Raw genomic sequence first — 18,708 nt, 5'->3', positions numbered from 1 at the left:
TTCAAGAGATGACACGAGGAAAGCCCACCCTCAGGACTCTGTAGAGGTCAGGGTCGATGTACAGCTGCCCCCCCTGATTCATGGAACAGTGTGAGGATGTGAGACACTAACATGCTGGCAACTACACATTTATCACTGCAGAAGGTGGCGAAAAGAGATTACAGAACTGTCTGCTCTTCAAAGAAAATTTAGCGTATAAGTATTTTGATGCTTAGAGGGTTTAGAAAAATGAAATAAAAAATAAAAAGAATGAATAAAATCTGTTGAAATGTGGCGTGCCAGCCACACAGACAGCAATACAGCAAAATCAAAGACATCTCTTTGATCAACACCTCACAAACCATGTTTACTTTCATATTTCTAAATTTGTATTTAGAATGTATTTTTGTGTTTTCTTTTAATCAATTACATATACATTGATTCACACATATAACTGAGGAGTTTGACTTTAAAGCTGCATTAATTGACTTTGTGGCAGCAGAAGAAGCTGAAAACCTAGCACTCGTAAATGATTACTTTATTAAGTTCATATGTTGAATGTGTTGGCAAAAGAATCGCATATTTACGCAGACACAGAGCAACATTAGCATTCATCTGGAGTCATTTTCTCCAGCAGCTAGTCGCTAACTTTGTGTGTCTGCTGTTTGGTGCTGGGCAGGTAGTGTACAGTCAGGCCGCCATATTGCACCGCCATGCTTCTACAGTAGCCCAGAATGGACAAACTAAAGACTTTCGCGTTTCGAGTTTCACGGCCACCGTTGTTTCTCCTACACACTTGGAAGGGGAGGGTGATGCGAGCGCTATTCAGTTGGTTGCAAACTGCAATTTCACCGCTAGATGCCGCTAAAACCTACACACTGGACCTTTAAATGGAAAGACAGCAGTTTGGTAGTTTCTGATCTGATTATAAAATGATGAAAATACAGACCTGGTTTCACATAAATAACTGATGTAAACAAACCTTTTACAGCATCTGAAAATATGAATAATTTAAGGAGTTTTGACTGCAGAGCAAACCCCCTTCCACTGACGAAGACTGAGAGATGCAGTTGAAAGTTTGGGCAAAAGTGGACTTTAAGTTAAATTCACATGTTCACTAGTTTTCATCTATGTACTAAAAGACCTGTCACTCAACTTAGGAGTGATTATATCCTTATATCCATGATTTTGTATGAAAAGGTCATCACTCTGAGTCAAAATTTGTTCTTAACAGACTTAAATAAAAGTTAAATACAATAAAAGCAGTTTGCTGCTACACAGTTAGCCTGTCAGTGGCTTAACCTACTTCATTAATTACTTTCAGCCAGCAGCTCAGTGCTCCTTCAGGTTCTCACCAGCTGGACGGTACACACACACACACACACACACACACACACACACACACACACAAACATCATCCTCAGAGGAATTTCAGGCTGGCATCCTGACCTGCCCTGACCTGGACCGACTCCAGCTCTCTGACTGATGACTGTGATTATCTGTTCAGCTCCCTTGCTCTGTGTGTGTGTTGTTTTGGGAACTCACTCCCAGATTGCATTCTATGCATGAGGTTTGGCTGATTTCCAGGAGCACATTGTCCATTTGCCAGACTATACAGTCCTCACACACTCTATATGTACAGTGGTGTGCAAAAGTGTTTGCCCCCTTCCTGATTTATTTTTTTTTTTTTTGCACACTTAAATGTTTCAAATTATCAAACAAATTTAAATATTAGTCAAAGATAACACAAGTAAACACAAAATGCAGTTTTTAAATGAAGATTGTTATTTCAAAATCCAAACCTACATGGCCCTGTGTGAAAAAGTGATTGCCCCCTAAACCTAATAACTGGTTGCTCCACCCTTAGCAGCAACAACTGCTATCAAGCGTTTGCGATAACTTGCAGTGAGTCTTTTACAGCGCTGTGGAGGAATCTTGGCCCACTCATCTTTGCAGAATTGTTGTAATTCAGCCACATTGGAGGGTTTTCGAGCATGAACTGCCTTTTTAAGGTCACGCCACAGCATCTCAATAGGATTCAGGTCAGGACTTTGACTAGGCCGCTCCAAAGTCTTAAACTGTAAACAGAAACAATTTTTGGTTGCTGTAATTGTTCTTCCTGTGCATACTGGCCACAATGAGATCCTTTCTTAACACGATTCCAATATAAGAGATGGGGGACAAAATCCACTTTGTTCGGTGTAAAACAATGTCCTCAAGTTTAGCTGAAGCTAATATGAGGCTTCAGCAATCTGAGTTAAACAAATCAAGTGGCTATCTATCAAAGTTACAGTACTTTTAGTCTTACTGTCCCCCCCACTGCAGCTTACAAGGAATCACTGTTCGGGGAAACACAAAGAGGGAATTTGGTAGTGAATTTTATCCTCCATCATTTAATCTCACAGTTAATGGTCTCTGCAGGCTGGTAGGAAGGTAGAGACCATCTTCAAATTGTTACCATCTGACTCCAATTGGGATCTTGGCAAATAAACACTGAGTATTACTGCCATCAATTTCACCTGAAAGAAATTTCTGGTGGCCTTTGATGAGGTGGAAACAGCTGGAATACCAAGAAAAAGCATACTTGTCTACTTTGTATAAAAACAGGGTCAGTGATGTTTCACTTAAGAGAAGGCCAAAAAACAAAACTTGAAGGGAATTTTCTAAAGGAAGTCCAGATATTTCTCCAAAATGTTGTCTTTTTGGAACAGATACATGAACCACACCACAAAGCCATCTCGAAAAGTAAAAATCTACATTTTAAAAGTGAAGACACTTGGAAAGACTGATGATGTAGTTCAGCGAGTGTTGGCAGACGACGGATGCCAAATTACAGAAGGAAGACATGAAGGAAAAGATTATTTCATGTGCTGAACTTAATTAGATTCTAAATCACCTCTGGCTCAGAGCCTCTTCCTAAACTGATGGTCTGTTAGCTTGGTTAAAAAATAAAGCAGTTGTCTGTCTAATCAATGAAACCAAACAGACAAGAGCTGTTTTCTGAGCTTCTCACCAAAAAGAAAATGAAGCAAAGAAAAAGCTGCCTTTGTTTTAAAAGAACGTGGTAGCATACAGAAAGGGTAGAAAGCTCTCTAAACAACGTATTTTTATATTTTTTCCAAACTCAACACAGGGATGGTGTGTTTGTGGGATATGAATACACTACACTGCTGCCATCTACTGGCAGGAACAACAACCACATCTGTGACATCTGAAGACAACAGAACCTTTAGACCTAATACACAGTATAGAGTTTTATTGTTTATATTAAATCAGGAAGATAAGCACTATAACATACGTTACAAACCAAGAAAATGTTATATCTTGGGGAAAAACAAACTCAAATGACATTACAAAAAAGTAGTAACACTAGTGGAAAAGACATTCTTTAAATAACAGAACTGTACATTTTAATATGCAACTAAAAAAGTAAGACACCACAAAAACAAACAAACGAAACAGTGAGACTAAGTGACAGAAAAGAACTATGGGCAGTTAGTACCAAACAAAGCTAAAGCTAAAGGGAAGTTATTACTAGCTGTTACAGATTACTGCTGGAATATGAAAAGTCAAAATACAACAAAGTAAGGCAGCAGAAGGCAGGCGTTTAGACAGCAGGAAACAGGCTGGGACAGAAGGAGGAACAGACAAAACAAAACATTATAAACAAAGGAAAATTCAACTGCAAAGTGGCTCCATCACTCACACACTGTTTTACAGAGTTAACGAGAGAGCAGGTAAACATGTATAATAGCTGAAACTGAATATAAACTCTTATAAAACAACATCACGATAGCCCCAACACCCCTCTTCATTTTGTATTTGACAAATAATCACAACGAGTCTCTTTCATACTCTCAGAAAGAACGCACAGTCCACACAGTGCAGGTATGACATCTTCTGACTGAAAAGTAAAACACAAAAATAAACACAAACAGTGCCATGCACCATTTTGCCTGCAATCCAAAATGTTGCACGAGTTCCTTTAAAATCATTCACTACAAATGCTCTTGTTCTCTGACTGTTGATCAGTTAGATGCAAATCCTGCAGGAGCAGACACTCATCTAATTGACTGAGAGCCAACACACACTGTGGACACTGGACACATGTAATATTGTGATTTCTAGCAAATTTGATCCCCCACATTGTGAACATAACAAAATTAACCTGCAAGCCATGTTACACTGCATAATGTACACGTTGTACCTGTTCAACAGGTTTCACTTTATTCAAAAAAGTTGCATAGCTAAAGGAGCAAAGTAAGAAATTTGCTTTTCAGAAGCAATATTAAAAATAGCTCTTTGACTTTATTAAAAAGAGACAGTAGGGGGCACTCCATGCCCTAAAAGGCCGAGTTATTACATAATCACCTGTAAATATGCGCTCTTTACAAAAACATCACTGTAGGACCAAAGCCCAGAAAATAAAATTTCTCACATCATATCAAAATTAACCACCCATTGCTGGTGTTTTTAAATGTGTGTATGTGCAGTGACTATTTATATATAAAGATAGATAGATAGATAGTCACATAAAGTCTCACTTTTCTTAATAATGGATTCATTCAACTTCTTTGGGTTATCAGGTTAAAAAAAAAAAAAAAAAAAAAAACTCTTACCAGGTGTAAAAATATTAGTCTACACACTGTGAACCAATTAGTGCAAAAGAGGTTAAGTGCAATGTTACATGATGTCCGATGTCCACATGATTACAGTCTGCTCTCTGAATGAGTCACTTTGACTGTTCAGCCACAGAGGGGGGTTACTGTACTGCTGTAACACGAGGACAGAAAGCTGGATGCAAAAAGATATTCAGGACATAATCAATCCACAGTAGCACGGCGCATGCCCTTATTCACAACAAGATTTAAAGTACAGTACAAGCGCCATTACAAGTCAGTACAAAATGTAAAATAAAACATATGCAATGAATGTACATAGAAGTATTTTCAAAAGCAACTAAAGATGTGAAGCTCCTTTTTAAAAAGGGATTGTGACGCCGTCCCAGTGCTGTGAGAGTTCTGCCAAAGGAAATCACAGCTGACTCATCTGTGAGCGAGGAGAGGGGGGGATATCCATCCAAATTACAAGGAAAAATATAGCATCTATTCAATACATCTTAGAATTTTATTTCTTGATTAGAAATTCAAAAATCTGTACTCTCTTAAGTAATATTTACTTATTAAAATCTCATCTTTGTAAACAGTTTGCCCTTTTTGTTTCTAGTTTGAAAATACATTCTAATCAGGCTGAAATTGAGGCATATCTCTCTCTCTCTCTCTCTCTGTGGCAAACATCTCAAAAATAATCTGATACCATTTGTAAAGAAATACATTTAAAACATAAGCTCCTCTAGTCTTCATTTCTACGATTGTTCAACAGCCTGAAGTAGCCACGGCACAGCTGTTTTTTACTTCACCTGAAGAAAACTGGGCTGCCAGATGTTTCACCACCGACATGCCACTGCTCCAGCTGTGAACAGTAACTACAGAACAGCCCTGGACTCCCATTCCCTCATTTACTGGAGCTGTAAGAAAAGTAAATTGTGTGTTGGCATTTCTGCTGCTCTTCAGCATGGCGATGGGGTTGCTATGGTGTGTAACCATGGCGATGAGGTTGCCATGGCTTCAGGGGGGCTGTAAGCTGGTGATGAGAGAAAGAAGCGGGAGGTTTTCGGCTCCTCGCAGGGTCGTCTCACATGCTCGTCTAAGTCTTTTTGGTTCGAGGGGGAGAAGCGGTCTGGAGGAGGAGCAGACTCAGAGCTGGACTTTGCATGAAGCAGGTGTAAACAGTGTTTGTTCACAAGTCTCCTTAAAAAGTGTGTGTGTATGATCGTGCACATGGTGTTATGTCTTTCACATTTAATCTTAGTGGCAGTGGATGCATGCGCAGTGGCCCTACAGAGATTGTTTGCATGCATATATTCAGATATGTACACTCTGTACACTGCAAATCCGTGTGTGCGTTCACTTTCTTGAAGCCTGTGACGCTCTCTATGTTCAGAGTCTGTCACTGCGGAAAGTATCCTCCACAGATGGGTCCGGCAGCACCATGTCGGGATCACTGAGCATGCTCAGACCATCCAGGCTGAGGGGCTCGATACGCAGCTCGTCCTCCAAGGGGAAGCCTCCCTCTGAGTCAAAACATTCAGGCACCGTAGAGAGTGCACTGCTGATGTCCTTTGACAGACTGGGGTTGGAGTCATCTGGGAGAGAGAAACAGATGATGGTGGGTGAATGTTTCCTTCAGTCTGGAAAACACTTCCTCTTGCTATAGCTAACAGTCTCACTGCCCTCATCATTAGTCATGACGGCTCATTTTTTAAAAATACATCGCAGACTCTCCTCCCTTTAAGACTGTTGTATCTGTTCAGCCATTGTTAGACCCAAATATCAGCACTTGCAGCCAAAACAAAGTTGGGGCCCAAGGCAGCACAGACACAAGTCAGCAACTTCATGCAGGTGTGTTCATTATCCTCCTGTGAGAAATGTCAACCTACAATGCTCGATTCCTGAAAAACAGATGCTTATAGCAATAACAATGAAAATTCAAGGAATAATTATCATCTGTCTGGAGAGAATTGAAGCTTTTACTGCAAACAACTGCAGAACGCCTTTAGTGATTTGTATGTAGAATCAGCCAAAAGAAGCCATTTTCCCTTGTCTTTCATCATAACCATAAAAAAATATATCTTTACAACAAAGCTGCATTGATGTTGTGTGGCCGTGGGGTCCTCCACCAAGAAAATCTGATGTTATTTGACTAAAAACTGTGCATTTTCACACAATTTTAGACATTTACAATATTTATTTAAAAGAAACACAGGTAGTTTTTCACATTACAGGAAATCCGGAATTCCAGATTAAGCTGGAAAAATCACATCCCTGCTTGTTCTCAGCAGCAGCAGGTTTTGTTTTTATTATTAAGAATTGATACACCCACTGTACTTACCTCTACCTGGCCAGCACCAAACGACAAACAAAAATTTAAGGTAATAATACGTCAGGGCTGTGTGTCTGTCAGCTTGTTTAGAGATTTTTCTGCCCCCTAGTGGCTAAAAATCAATGAATGCAGCTTTAAATAGGCAAACGGATAATTATTGCCATTGGGAGTTACAGTATATAATTTGATTTTGTTTGATGTTTTGTGTCCGTTTTCTTTTATATTATATATTCAGTTGGTTTCTATTAAAAAAACCAACCACAATCACTGAAATCCTCTTGCCCAGGATGCACCTATGGTGATGGACACCAAAACAAACAACCGACCCGTTAGACTTACCAGTGAGTATGATGTTGGGCAGTCCTCCGCTGCAGTTGGAGTACAGCATGTTGGACCTCATGTGCATTGGGTCCTGCAGGCTGCCATGGCTGCCACCCAGCCCTGAGAGGGCAGCCTGGGAGTAGTAGAGCAAGGAGGAAGAGGAGGAAGGGTCGAAGCAAGAACCCCCCGCTGTGGAGCTCATCGCGTTTTCCAACAAAGTGAACTGGTCCAACTAGCCAGCAGATGGTGGAGGGAAAATAGCAAACGAAAGAAAATGCAAAGAATCAGTGAGCAGAGTTGTTGTTGTGTTCATCCTGGCAACCTAATTCTTTGTGATGTCTTCACATGTTTTACAGTGCATAGTTAACACTACAACTGATAACAATGACATATTCTGTTCAGTTCTGTGGTCTGACAAAAACTGAATTACTAGTTATTGTGTGAGCCAGATTTCATGAATATCCATTAATAAGATTTGGACACTGCTGATAAACTAACCTTGCAGGGCAAAAAAAATTAAAAATGAATGCCATTTCTCCTGTAAAACTGCAAAATTCCTAATAATTTCTTGGTTAAAGAAATTATGTTGTTTTAACTTGTTTGAATAAAACATGTATGTCTGTGTTACGAGTAGATTCTGCTTTAAGTCAGGGTTCTCGATGACCCTGTCAGGGTTTATTTTGCAGCAGTGATTATCCAATTATACTTTTATTTTGTAATATTTGTCAGATTACAAATATTACACATTTGCATCCACATTTCCTGCATCTGTTGGCTGTTACTTATGTGCTGATAAGGAAATGCAACAGTCAGGACTACAGAGAAAAGAAACCAGCCAACAAGTCTTTTTCCTTGTTGAGACACTATTAACAACCTGCCCACATCACCTGTGTGACTCCCCCAGTTGACACTGTGGAGTCCTTCCACTTCCTGGGCACCATCATCACCCAGGACCTCAAGTGGGAGCTGAACATTGGCTGCAATCTACCTTCCCTCCAGGTCCTGTACGCATCCAGGACCCTGAGGCATGCAGGAAAGATTGTGGCTGACCCCTCCCACCCTAGACACAAACTGTTTCAGACACTCCCCTCCTGATGGATCACAGCAGTAAAGCTGATTCTGATTCTTTACTGGTTGAGATGCAGGAGATGAATTCTGACTAAAGATACTTTGTGCTTAAAAGTGTGTATACTTTAGTCTGTGTGTGTGTGTGTGTGTGTGTGTGTGTGTGTGTGTGTGTGTGTGTGTGTGTGTGTGTGTGTTAACATGTACCTGATAAGGGAGGGTCTTGCGCTGGCGATTGGAGTACTGTGGTTCCATGAAGGGGTCGCTGAAGAGTGTTGCCATGTTGTGCTGTCAGGGAAGAAAAGAGTACCAAAACATCACATTGTTGTCAAATGTGGGAAGAAAGCAAATGGTCTGCAAGTTTTCTTGTTTCTAAAATCAACTATGACACGTGTGATGTAAATAACTTTTTAACAGTGGTTCAGTGAAGTGGAGTAGATCAGGCTTTATTCTTGGTTAGGCAATAAAATAAGCTGTCTGCGATGATTAGCTGATTATGCGATTGAAAATTATTCAGCAAAAATTATGATAATCAATTAATTTTTTTAAATCATTCATTATTGGTTCCAGCTTCTCCAATGTGAGGATTTGCTGGTTCTCAATTGTAAACTGAATATCTCTAGGTTTTGGACTGTTGGTCGGACAAAACTAGACATTTGGAAACGTCACCTTGGACTTTGGAATTGTGACGGACATTTTTCACAATATTATAGACTAAGCAAATAATCGATTAATCGCAGCCCTGAGGGTGGCCCAGTTGGCAGTCACACATACACACAAAAAAACCTATTTCTCTACCTATCACACTTCACTGGCTAGAACACCTGTTAATGATTAGAACTCAAGAAGTATGACATGATGTCCAACATGAATGGAAACTAGCAGTTCCATCAAGATATTAACATCTTTATTTTCAGAGGCATTACAGACCTTTATATTTATAGCTAAGGACAACATTTGCAGAATATTTTAATCTGTTGTGTAGGCCTATTTCGCAGGGAAAACAAACTACACAGTAAATGTGATTACTGAACTTAGTGTGGGTTAATAAAAATGTTGAATCTAATCTCACACTAATTTCTGCTCTGCAGGGAGACAAAAGCAAGTTATGAACATCAACAATGCACATGCACAGAACACCACAAACACTGCACAAAATATGATTGTGTGTGTGTGTGCCAGCCAGCCTTCTGTCCATGCACACAAACCCTGACAAAGATGCTCTTCATGGCACTTACTTGGCTCGAGTTGAAATCCATTGGGACGCTCTGAAGGGGGGAAACAGGTTGCTGCTGCTGCTGTTGTTGTTGTTGTTGTTGTTGTTGTTGCTGCTGTTGTTGTTGCTGCTGCTGCTGCTGTTGTTGCTGCTGTTGCTGTTGTTGTTGTTGCTGCTGCTGTTGGTGGTGCTGCTGCTGTTGTTGTTGTTGCTGCTGCTGTTGGTGGTGTTGTTGTTGTTGTTGTTGTTGGTGGTGTTGCTGCTGCTGCTGCTGCTGCTGCTGCTGGCATTGTCGGCCCTGGTCCACTGCATGCTGAGATTGTTGGTAGAGCGGATAGGGTGGGGGCGGCTCTCTTGGCATGTTGCAAGTATCCAAAGCAACTCCCTAGACAGGACAGAGAAAGCCAGCAGGAGTCACTAAAGACTGACTACAAGCTTAATGAAGAGTTGGGACTTCAAGTTTATTTATTTTGATTATAGTGTCATTACTCAACTACACATTCCCCATCAACGCTGGGGTAAAAACAATGGCCCCAGTGTATTTTTTGCAATGGCAATGTTTTTTTTTAGATTTAAGTTTTAGCTCTAGTTTTAGTATTTTTGACAGCAGTGGTTCTTAGTGTACAAACTGCAATGACACTGGAGATGCCCAACAAATAACAAAAGTTCAACACAAAACACCCCAGAATTTATTTTTGTTGATCTGCACAAACAGTATACAAAAACTTATTAATGTTTCTCATACTATTCAGTTTTATAGACACATGAATTTTAGTTTTTATTGTTATTCTACTGCACTACAAAACAAACAGTCCCTCTTGTAATCAGGGGAACATGAAACCTTCGTTGTGAGGTGTGTGTACCTGTGTGATGGGGGACAGTGAGGGGGACATGGTGGGAGACAGCTGCTTGGCCAGACCCCTCCGCTGCTCTGTGCCAGGAGACAGGGTGAGGGGGCTGATGGGAGTGGGCCGTCGCCGAGGGGAGTTGTTGGACATACGCAGGGATGAGTTGATGGTGGGATTGCTGAGCGACGACTGCATCTGGCAGTTGTTGAGGGACGCCTGAATTGAGGGATTGCTCAGAGAGGAGGAGAGACCTGCAGGGACAGTAAAGACAACAAGACATGGGCAGAGTGTAAATGTACATTAGAATGAAACTACTAAGGCAGCTGTGAATCCAGAGCACATACGGGCCCTTAGAAACCGAGGAACATGTGGAAGTTATAATGTAGTATGTATTCTATTTTCCAGCATGCTCTCCAGTCCCTGACCCACAACACTAGACTTTATTGTGTGACTGGGGAGCGAGAGAAAGATGGAGGGCAGAGAAAAGGAAAATGAGAAGACCGAGGGAAAAGAAAAGAGCTGATTGTAGGGAGCCAAAACAGGGTCAAAGTTCCACTGTCACTTTGGTGGTCGCCAAGCTGAACTGTGTACAACATGAGAGCCCAAACACACACACACTCACAACATACAGAAAGGAAAGACTGAGAGGCAGCAGAGTTCATAATGAGGAAGTCGGAGATGTATGGTCGGCTGGGGCAGAGGAAGAAACCTGGAACATGCTCAAAACACTGGAGCCGTGCTTTCCAACTTTAAGTCTAAAGCTGGAACAGACCTTAAGCTCATTAAACCTACAAAGACTAGAATCCCCACAGATGACGACTCACTTCCATTGACATACACAGATTTTACAGTCTTGACAGTCTGAAGGGGCACATGTTGAATGACTAAGTAAATTCAGATAATGCACTGGACGACAGGTAGACTATGATTAGAGTTGTGTTGCTAGGCATCCTGGAAGAAGACAAATTCTTCTAAGTGACAGTACCAAAGCAGAGAAAGACATTCATCAAAAAGCGTGTGCCTTACTAATTTCCAGTGTGCCACAATATTTACAGAAAACACAGAGGAAAAACGCCAGATTTAGATAAAATTGTGGATGGAGAGATGACAGCAACGAAACATCATCATCAGGTGAGCTTTGGCTCTGCACTGAAACCTGATGAAGTGGATTATGAAATATTCTAACTCACAGCACTAATATAATGCAATAACTGATACTGTTTGCTCTCAATTTGTGGCTGTTTTTTTGTTTTTGTTACTTTTTATTTGTAACAATTTAAAAATATGTTATAAAAGAAAGAAGAACACAAACCAATAAAACACTGGAACTAAGTGTGGTATACATTTCTTACTCTAATGTCTATATGTTCATATTGCCCTTAGATTTATAAAGATTCAGATACGACTGACTCCTCATCGTTTGCATTGTGTTTTTAGTTATTGCTTGTTTTCAGGCAACCAGTTTAATATTTACAGAAATAGATGTCTCTTCTTAATAATACTTCTTCTGTTATCAATCTAAGATACAATATCTTGCTGTCCTTAGAAATCTCAACCTAAAATGTCTTTTAGGCGTTAACATATATTTAGGGTCTGAAATTTACTTTTTTCACTGCCTGCCACTGTGGCAGGCAAGTATTTTTTCTTTTGTCTGCCACTCATCATTTATACATAATTTAATGTAAATAATGTTATTCGATGTATTTACACAAAAAACATTACATAAGGACACAAAAGGACCCATGTCTTTCAGTACATGACCGCTTAACAATCACTAACAACCAGGTATTTCAAAAAGGTACCGGCAGAAGACAAGAAACACAAAGCACACATGAACTTGAAGTTCACAGTGTATTATACAGTCAGTGCTCAATGCAAAAATACGCTAACCTTACTAAATGTGTCCTTCTGTTGTGCGTTTTCCTTGTCTGCCAAAGTGGCAGATGGCCTGACGATTTTACCTGCCACTGCCAACAATTTAGCTGCATTCTCCCAAAATATGTTTTTTCACATGACCAAAAGATGTGGGAATTATTAGCATTTATGTAATCTCTATATAAAGATATCTGCCTAAAAATGAAGAATCTGTAAGCAAGGGACAGAATTTTGGTATCGGAAGCGTTCTGGTTTCCGTTTGTAACCTGAGTAGTATTGACCAATCACGTTTGAGTGGGCTTCGGTTGCTTGCAGGTAAACAGTCCGTGTGGAAAGCAAAAGAGCTGGAACGCATTGGCTATAATGCAATCTCAAAACCCATCGGCTATCATCTGATAACGATTTCGCTTTCTATGAATCTCTGAACACTAGAGATTAGCTTTTTATATCTGCTGGCTACACTGGAAGCCCCAAAAACATTGGCCGTTGCCCCCTGAGGCTAAATCGTCGTCAGAAGATAGCCGATGGGTTCTGAGATTACGTTATCGACTTTTTGTACAATATATGGATATGACCTTGATCAATTTTGCTGACCTTGATATTACCGGTTGTGTTTACATGCGTGTTTGTTTGTTTACATAAGAATATCACCAACATTTTAGCCAACATGATGCCAGAATGAACAGCAGGGTTTTCCCTACCATTATAAGACTTGGGGGGCAGTGCTTAAGCATTTTTAAAAGCGCGTAGTTTTATTAAAAAACTATGCTGAGACAGGTTTTGCTGTCATTTCTGTCCTCTCGTCGTCTGCTCTCTGTGTGGAGTTTCACCATGGGCGGGGCTCAGGCAGCTCCTCTCTCCAGTCCACACACACAATAGTGTTACCGCCTTGGTGACTTTCTCGCTAGATTTAGCGACTTTTCAGACCCTCTTAGCAACTTTATTTCAAAAAAGTGACTTGCGACAAATTTAGCGACTTATTCAGAACACCACTGAAAAGGCGAGAAATATATTTGATATATTATATTGTAAATCATTCCCACACATGCTGCCCAGAGTAATCGCAGTCCTCAGGCTCTTCTGCCAACAGCGCCGGGGTCTCGTCGCTCCTCTTGCGCCGTGTGCAGACGGTCAGTAGGTGCGGCGTGTGGGGCAGGCAGGTTTGAGCTTCTCTCGGACTCTTTCTCTCCGGATCTCTGGATTACAGTGTTCCTATAGCTTGCAAATATTTAAATAGTTTGTTTGATCTTCTCCCTCCCCTTTGTAGATTTATCGCAATTATTGCTAGGACAATATATCGTCCAACAAAAGCAGTTATTGTGACAGGCCTATCCGAGATTGGCATTTATGTGCCCATCCAACAATGCTGTTGAGTATGGAATTGTTTATTTTCCATGTGAGGTGTGATTAAAAAACAACCAAATTCCCTCCAGTTCCTGGAATTTGTAGAAACGTGTTGTGTTCAAACGCCAATCCTCCTCTACTTTTAGTTCTCAATCAAATTTTTCTTTGACATATAGAGAACTATTATCTTTATGGGTCTGTAAACCTTGATAGTTTCGAAATTATTCTTTGAGGCTTTGTTTCAGTTTTTTAGACCAAGACCAAGAACTCAGGACTGACTAGATGAGTTGAAATATCAAGGCTTATTTAGCTGCATTTTCCTTCACACCATATACCCTAAGCCAAAGTTCCCAACCTGGGGGTCGGGACCCCTCCCATGAGGTCGTAAGATATCTCTAGGGGGTTGTAAGATGTTTGACAAGATAAAAAAAGCAGACCAACATATTTCTGCTACAAAAAAAAATGCTCATTTTTTCATACTGTCTTTTAATCTTTCCTTTTTTCCCCTGTGAATATTACCTGTAATAATTATAGAAACTATAAAACAAACAAACAAAACAAACCTGTAAATCAACCTGTACGAAGTCGCAAATACACACTGCTTGTTTTAAGAGTCACATGTCAAAAAGGGTGGGAACCATGCACACATACAGGTAGAGACCGTACAAACAAACACAAAGCTGTGCTCCACCCACCCTGTGAGTTGCCGATGCCTAGGTGCATCATGGCGGCTGGCAGATTTCCGGTGCTGCTGCCCCCGCTGAGGTTGGGGTACCCTCCATTGTCCTCAGGGTCCAGCGGGGTGGAGAGTGGTGACGGGAAGTGCAGGTTGGTGAGGTCGGGCAGGGAGCCGCCAGTATTTAACAAGCCCTGGTAGTGGGACAGACCAGGGTTCTGCTCCGGAGACGGGAATATACTGCAGCGAAGGTACACAGAAAACTTGGTTTGACTCATCAAGAACAACACTGATGCTCAGAATCCATATTAATTCATGTAAATATTCTGCATAATTAAAGGCAGGGTCATTAACATTGGACAAGACGCTTCTTTGACTCCAGTCCACTTGTTCTAGCCTCTTCTTTAACACCCACTCTCCATTTCCTCTATTATTTCTCTAATTTCCATTTTTGCTCATATGCTGCATTAACAGCATATGAGCAGCAACAGTGACTCATTGTTGTCTGTCCCCACACAAATACACACACAAACTAGCACAACACAAAACAATGAACAAAGTCTTGCCTCCACAAACATACAACTGTGTGTCTCTCTGTCAGAACAAGAGACAGCATGAAATAAAGAGGCCAAAGCAGCTTAGTGCTGGCTGCACAGGTCATAATATTCTGTCTCTTATTCTTATCACTTATCACTGTGTTCATCAATCATATATTTAACTCTAAATTATGCCTGATGGTTGCCTGAATGGTACAGGAAAACTGCTGCTGTAAAGCTAATGAATTGCTAGTAAAAATGGACACATCCGTTTGCTTCTAAATCATGACATGACACCAGAGGTCGTTTGCAGTAGGAAGACAATAGTCTTGGCAAACTGTTGTTAAACAATGCCCATGGAATCTGACTGTAATAACTCTGTTCCTTTAAAAGGAACAGAGTTAAAAGGGTTAAAGGTGTAAAGAACACAGACATCCTGTTTGACGAGGTGGGAATGTCTGGCATTTCATTTGTAGGATTCCATTGTTTCTGTTGACCAGCTACAGCAGCTACTGCCAATGTGGCATTTAAAAATGCTTTGTGTAACATAACATCACATAAATGATGATCGGGGTACAATGGGATAAAATAAAAAGTTTAATTACGAATAAGCAAAAAAATATACATTGACCCTGTGCTTCTGCCCTCACTTACTTGATTCCAGGCACTTCACATGATTTAGGCCTTGATGCCAGAGACTGGACCTGAAACAGAAACACAAAAGTTCCAATTATTTGCCAGGTAATAACACTGCATTTAAATCTTCAGAAGATAATTTCCAGGTTGATAGCATACTGTAGATTGCTATTCGGCCATCCAGGAATTAGGCTAAAATGGGCAAAATACACAAAAAATAACACGACTGCTTTGGCTGAGCAAAGAAAAGTAATGTCCGGATCCAAAAGGAATTGATTGTCAGGAACGATAATGAGCATCCGGCATGAAAACAAGTAGTGAGTAATAGTGGAAGCAACTGATTCTGTGTCTAGGACACCTCGAGAGGCCCAGACAGAAAGACTAACACATTTTTTTGCCTTTTCTCGTCTAGTTTGACGTTGTCTATGATTTTCTGCTTGATGCTTTGAATCCTGTGGTTGTTGACATTCCTGATCCCAGAAATTTGTCTCAGGCCCATTGGCTGGTTCAGTGTGTAGTCTGGTGTGTCTCTGCCAAGTCAGGAATTTAAGGTGTCACGATCACCTAATACACTACTGACACAGTGACCATTCTCAAAAGACATAAATGTTGGGCAGTCTGATCCCGTCATTACAGTCATTCTTTTGGAGAGTTTATCATCAGCATGGCAACAATGCATCCAGATGTGAGAGCACTGTGAAGGCCAGGATTTACAGAGGACAATCTGCTTCGATAAGGAGTTACCATACGTCAAACAACACAGAAAGCATCAACCAGGCATTGATGTAAGAAGTAATAAGTGAGCAACAGTCTCACCTTCTTGGCCTCCCACAGCTGCTTGGGAAGGGGCTTACTGACACCTATTAGACTCTCATCGTTGGGCAGGGAGGGGAAGGAGAAGACTGAAGAGAAGATGGTACACTTGAATTAAACATGTGTTCTACAGACAAACTAATGTAAACTATCTCTTGATTACTGAAGGAAACTCAACTCACCATTTCCGGAGCCGTCCACATCTGCCTCATTTACACTAGCTGCATGCGAGCCTCATCGAGAAACAAACAAAAAAAGGAGTGGGGGAAGGATGATCGATGGAGAAATAAAGAAAGACAAAAACAAAAGCAGAGGAACATTAGAGGATATTCAATATTAACCAGCTTTGAAATATTCCTGGCATGTCTGGCACAATGATCAGTCCCTCTGACAGGAACAGGCCCTGCAATTACTGTGCAGTTTCATAAACCTAACAGCTGGGCATCTGGCATCATGTTATTACTCACACAGATGAGGAAAGGGAGGAGAGAAGTTGGGTGGGGGGTTCATAGACTGATGAGGAATAAAGAGAGGGCCATTGTTTTTCTCATGCCACAAAGAGCCTCTTTCTCTTCCTCCTTACTGTAGACCTGATGCCAGATACACATGCCTTTGTGTTTTCCTCCTTTTAACTTTTGTTTATTCCGTGTCTAACTCTTATGTTTAGCAACAACACTTCCAGTGCACTCTGTTACTTATTAGGAAAATATTTTTTGTTTCTCTTGATGTCTCCTTTAAGTCTCCTCATCGCTTAAACTCAGCTTCTCTTACATTAGCCTTTGAACCATTGCCCACCCATTCCTTCTCCTTCCATGCTCTCAGTCTCTCTGAGGCCTATTCATTTTGAGAGGCAGCTTTTCGGCTGCTGGAACAGATGAGACAATGAGGCGATACAACAGTCTGGCATCATTACATTTCCCTTCAAAGGTGTCTAGTCGCTGTTGCTCGCAGAGGCGCAACTGGGACGGAAACAGGACAACTGGGATGGAAAATGGCTGGCTTGTGTCCCTGGCTGGATCAGTTACACTGTGCAATGCACTCAATATGGGTGTTGTAAATGCTCAGGGTTAAGAAAAAATATAACATCACTGTCTATTGCGAGAGCATAGCAGTAATCAGAGGCCTTTCAGCTGCAGAGGTAGCATTAGATTTCTTATGACCGATGCCGCTCCTTTTCCATTGACAGCAACTGGCAGGAAGGAGATTACACCAAAACAACTGTAGCTAAACTCTGCTCTAAGTGTTTCCACCTCGGCAGTGTGACTCACAGCTGGAGTTAGATGCTTCTTTAATCAGCCAGGGCTTAACACCACTCAAAACCCGCTGAAACCTTTCGAGGTGTCAATGAGGCCCTGGAGCTCCACAGCTCTGTGCGCTCCTGCGATGGCAGCAGTGAGGCGATGAGGCTGCGCTGCTCGTAACATGAACCAGTTTGGTGTCCTCTTTTAGGGGAAAGGATATACAGCCTGTACAGCGATGTGTAGTATGTGCTGGTGGATTATATACAGCAGGCTATGCAAGAAGACTGTACTGTATACACTATGTGATCCTCCACAGGCAGCTCAGTTCACCTTTGAGGAAAAATAATCATCTCCTTACACATACAGTTTAACTATAATGGCTTGATTCTAGGTCTGCTGACAGCTCTGCACTGAAGGAGGCCGCCAAAAATGGTTTTGAAAATTGATTAATTGTTCAAGTAATTTTTCAAGCAAAAATGCTCTGGTTCCAGCTTCATTAAATTGGAATATTTAATGGTTTTCTTAGTCTTCTGTGATAGCAAATGGAATATCTTTGGGTTTTGGACTGTTGATTGGACAAAACAAGACATTTTAAAACATCAACATGGGCTCTGGGAACTCGGATGGGATTTCTTTGCTATTAGCTAAAATACTATGGCACCAAATGATAAGTCAAGAAAATAATCAGTAGATTACTTGATAATTAAAATAATTGTTAGTTGCAGCCCTACACAAGAGTTTCACGGCACATGGGTATAACAAACAGGAAGCAATCATAAACATGAAATACCTGATATCAGCTATTTTTGTAAGTAACACACACACACACAGGCCAACATTTCCAACTGGGTCTAAGGTGAGGCATTTAAAGCATAACAGACACTGTGCTGTATTTCATTTATCTACACTGGGTTGATTCTGTTTCTATGTGATACTCATACTTGGCCCAGATCGTAAGGAAATATCCTGTTTAAACTTGTTGGCCAAACGCAGTGAGTAGTAATCCACTGTAGGAGCACTTCTCACTTCATCAGTGCTGAGATCAGACAAATATGATAAACACTGTCAAAAACACACTGGATGCTCAAATGGAAACTGCTCAGGGGAGAGGCAAGGGAATGGACGGAGAGTGTGAAAAGAGAGGGAGGAAGATGAATTCTTTCACTTAAGAGTTAGATCTTTGTCTTTGGACCAATTCAACTACAAAAAGGTATAA

At 40.9% G+C, this 18,708-nt stretch overlaps 1 protein-coding gene across 4 annotated transcripts in view; it reads right to left on the bottom strand.

Annotated features, from left to right (window-relative positions):
* Nucleotides 1-3,218: 3,218 nt before the first annotated feature.
* Nucleotides 3,219-18,708, bottom strand: part of crtc3 (CREB regulated transcription coactivator 3) — a 43,224-nt gene continuing 27,734 nt past the window's right edge. For 2 of the 4 annotated variants that reach the window (XM_044204815.1, XM_044204831.1), the window contains 9 exons: nt 16,434-16,484; nt 16,255-16,340; nt 15,457-15,506; nt 14,286-14,506; nt 10,387-10,622; nt 9,546-9,908; nt 8,515-8,595; nt 7,261-7,474; nt 3,219-6,184 (listed from right to left, as the gene is read on the bottom strand). In XM_044204815.1, the coding sequence (XP_044060750.1) occupies nt 5,979-6,184; nt 7,261-7,474; nt 8,515-8,595; nt 9,546-9,908; nt 10,387-10,622; nt 14,286-14,506; nt 15,457-15,506; nt 16,255-16,340; nt 16,434-16,484 (1,508 nt within the window). In that variant the 3' untranslated portion in view covers nt 3,219-5,978. The remainder of the gene's footprint in view (nt 6,185-7,260; nt 7,475-8,514; nt 8,596-9,545; nt 9,909-10,386; nt 10,623-14,285; nt 14,507-15,456; nt 15,507-16,254; nt 16,341-16,433; nt 16,485-18,708) is intronic. The other 2 variants (XM_044204823.1, XM_044204840.1) reach the window with 1 other exon arrangement.

Source organism: Siniperca chuatsi, linkage group LG1 (assembly GCF_020085105.1).
Source record: "Siniperca chuatsi isolate FFG_IHB_CAS linkage group LG1, ASM2008510v1, whole genome shotgun sequence".
Lineage (NCBI taxonomy): Eukaryota > Metazoa > Chordata > Actinopteri > Centrarchiformes > Sinipercidae > Siniperca > Siniperca chuatsi.
This window is presented reverse-complemented; position numbering and strand designations above follow the sequence as displayed.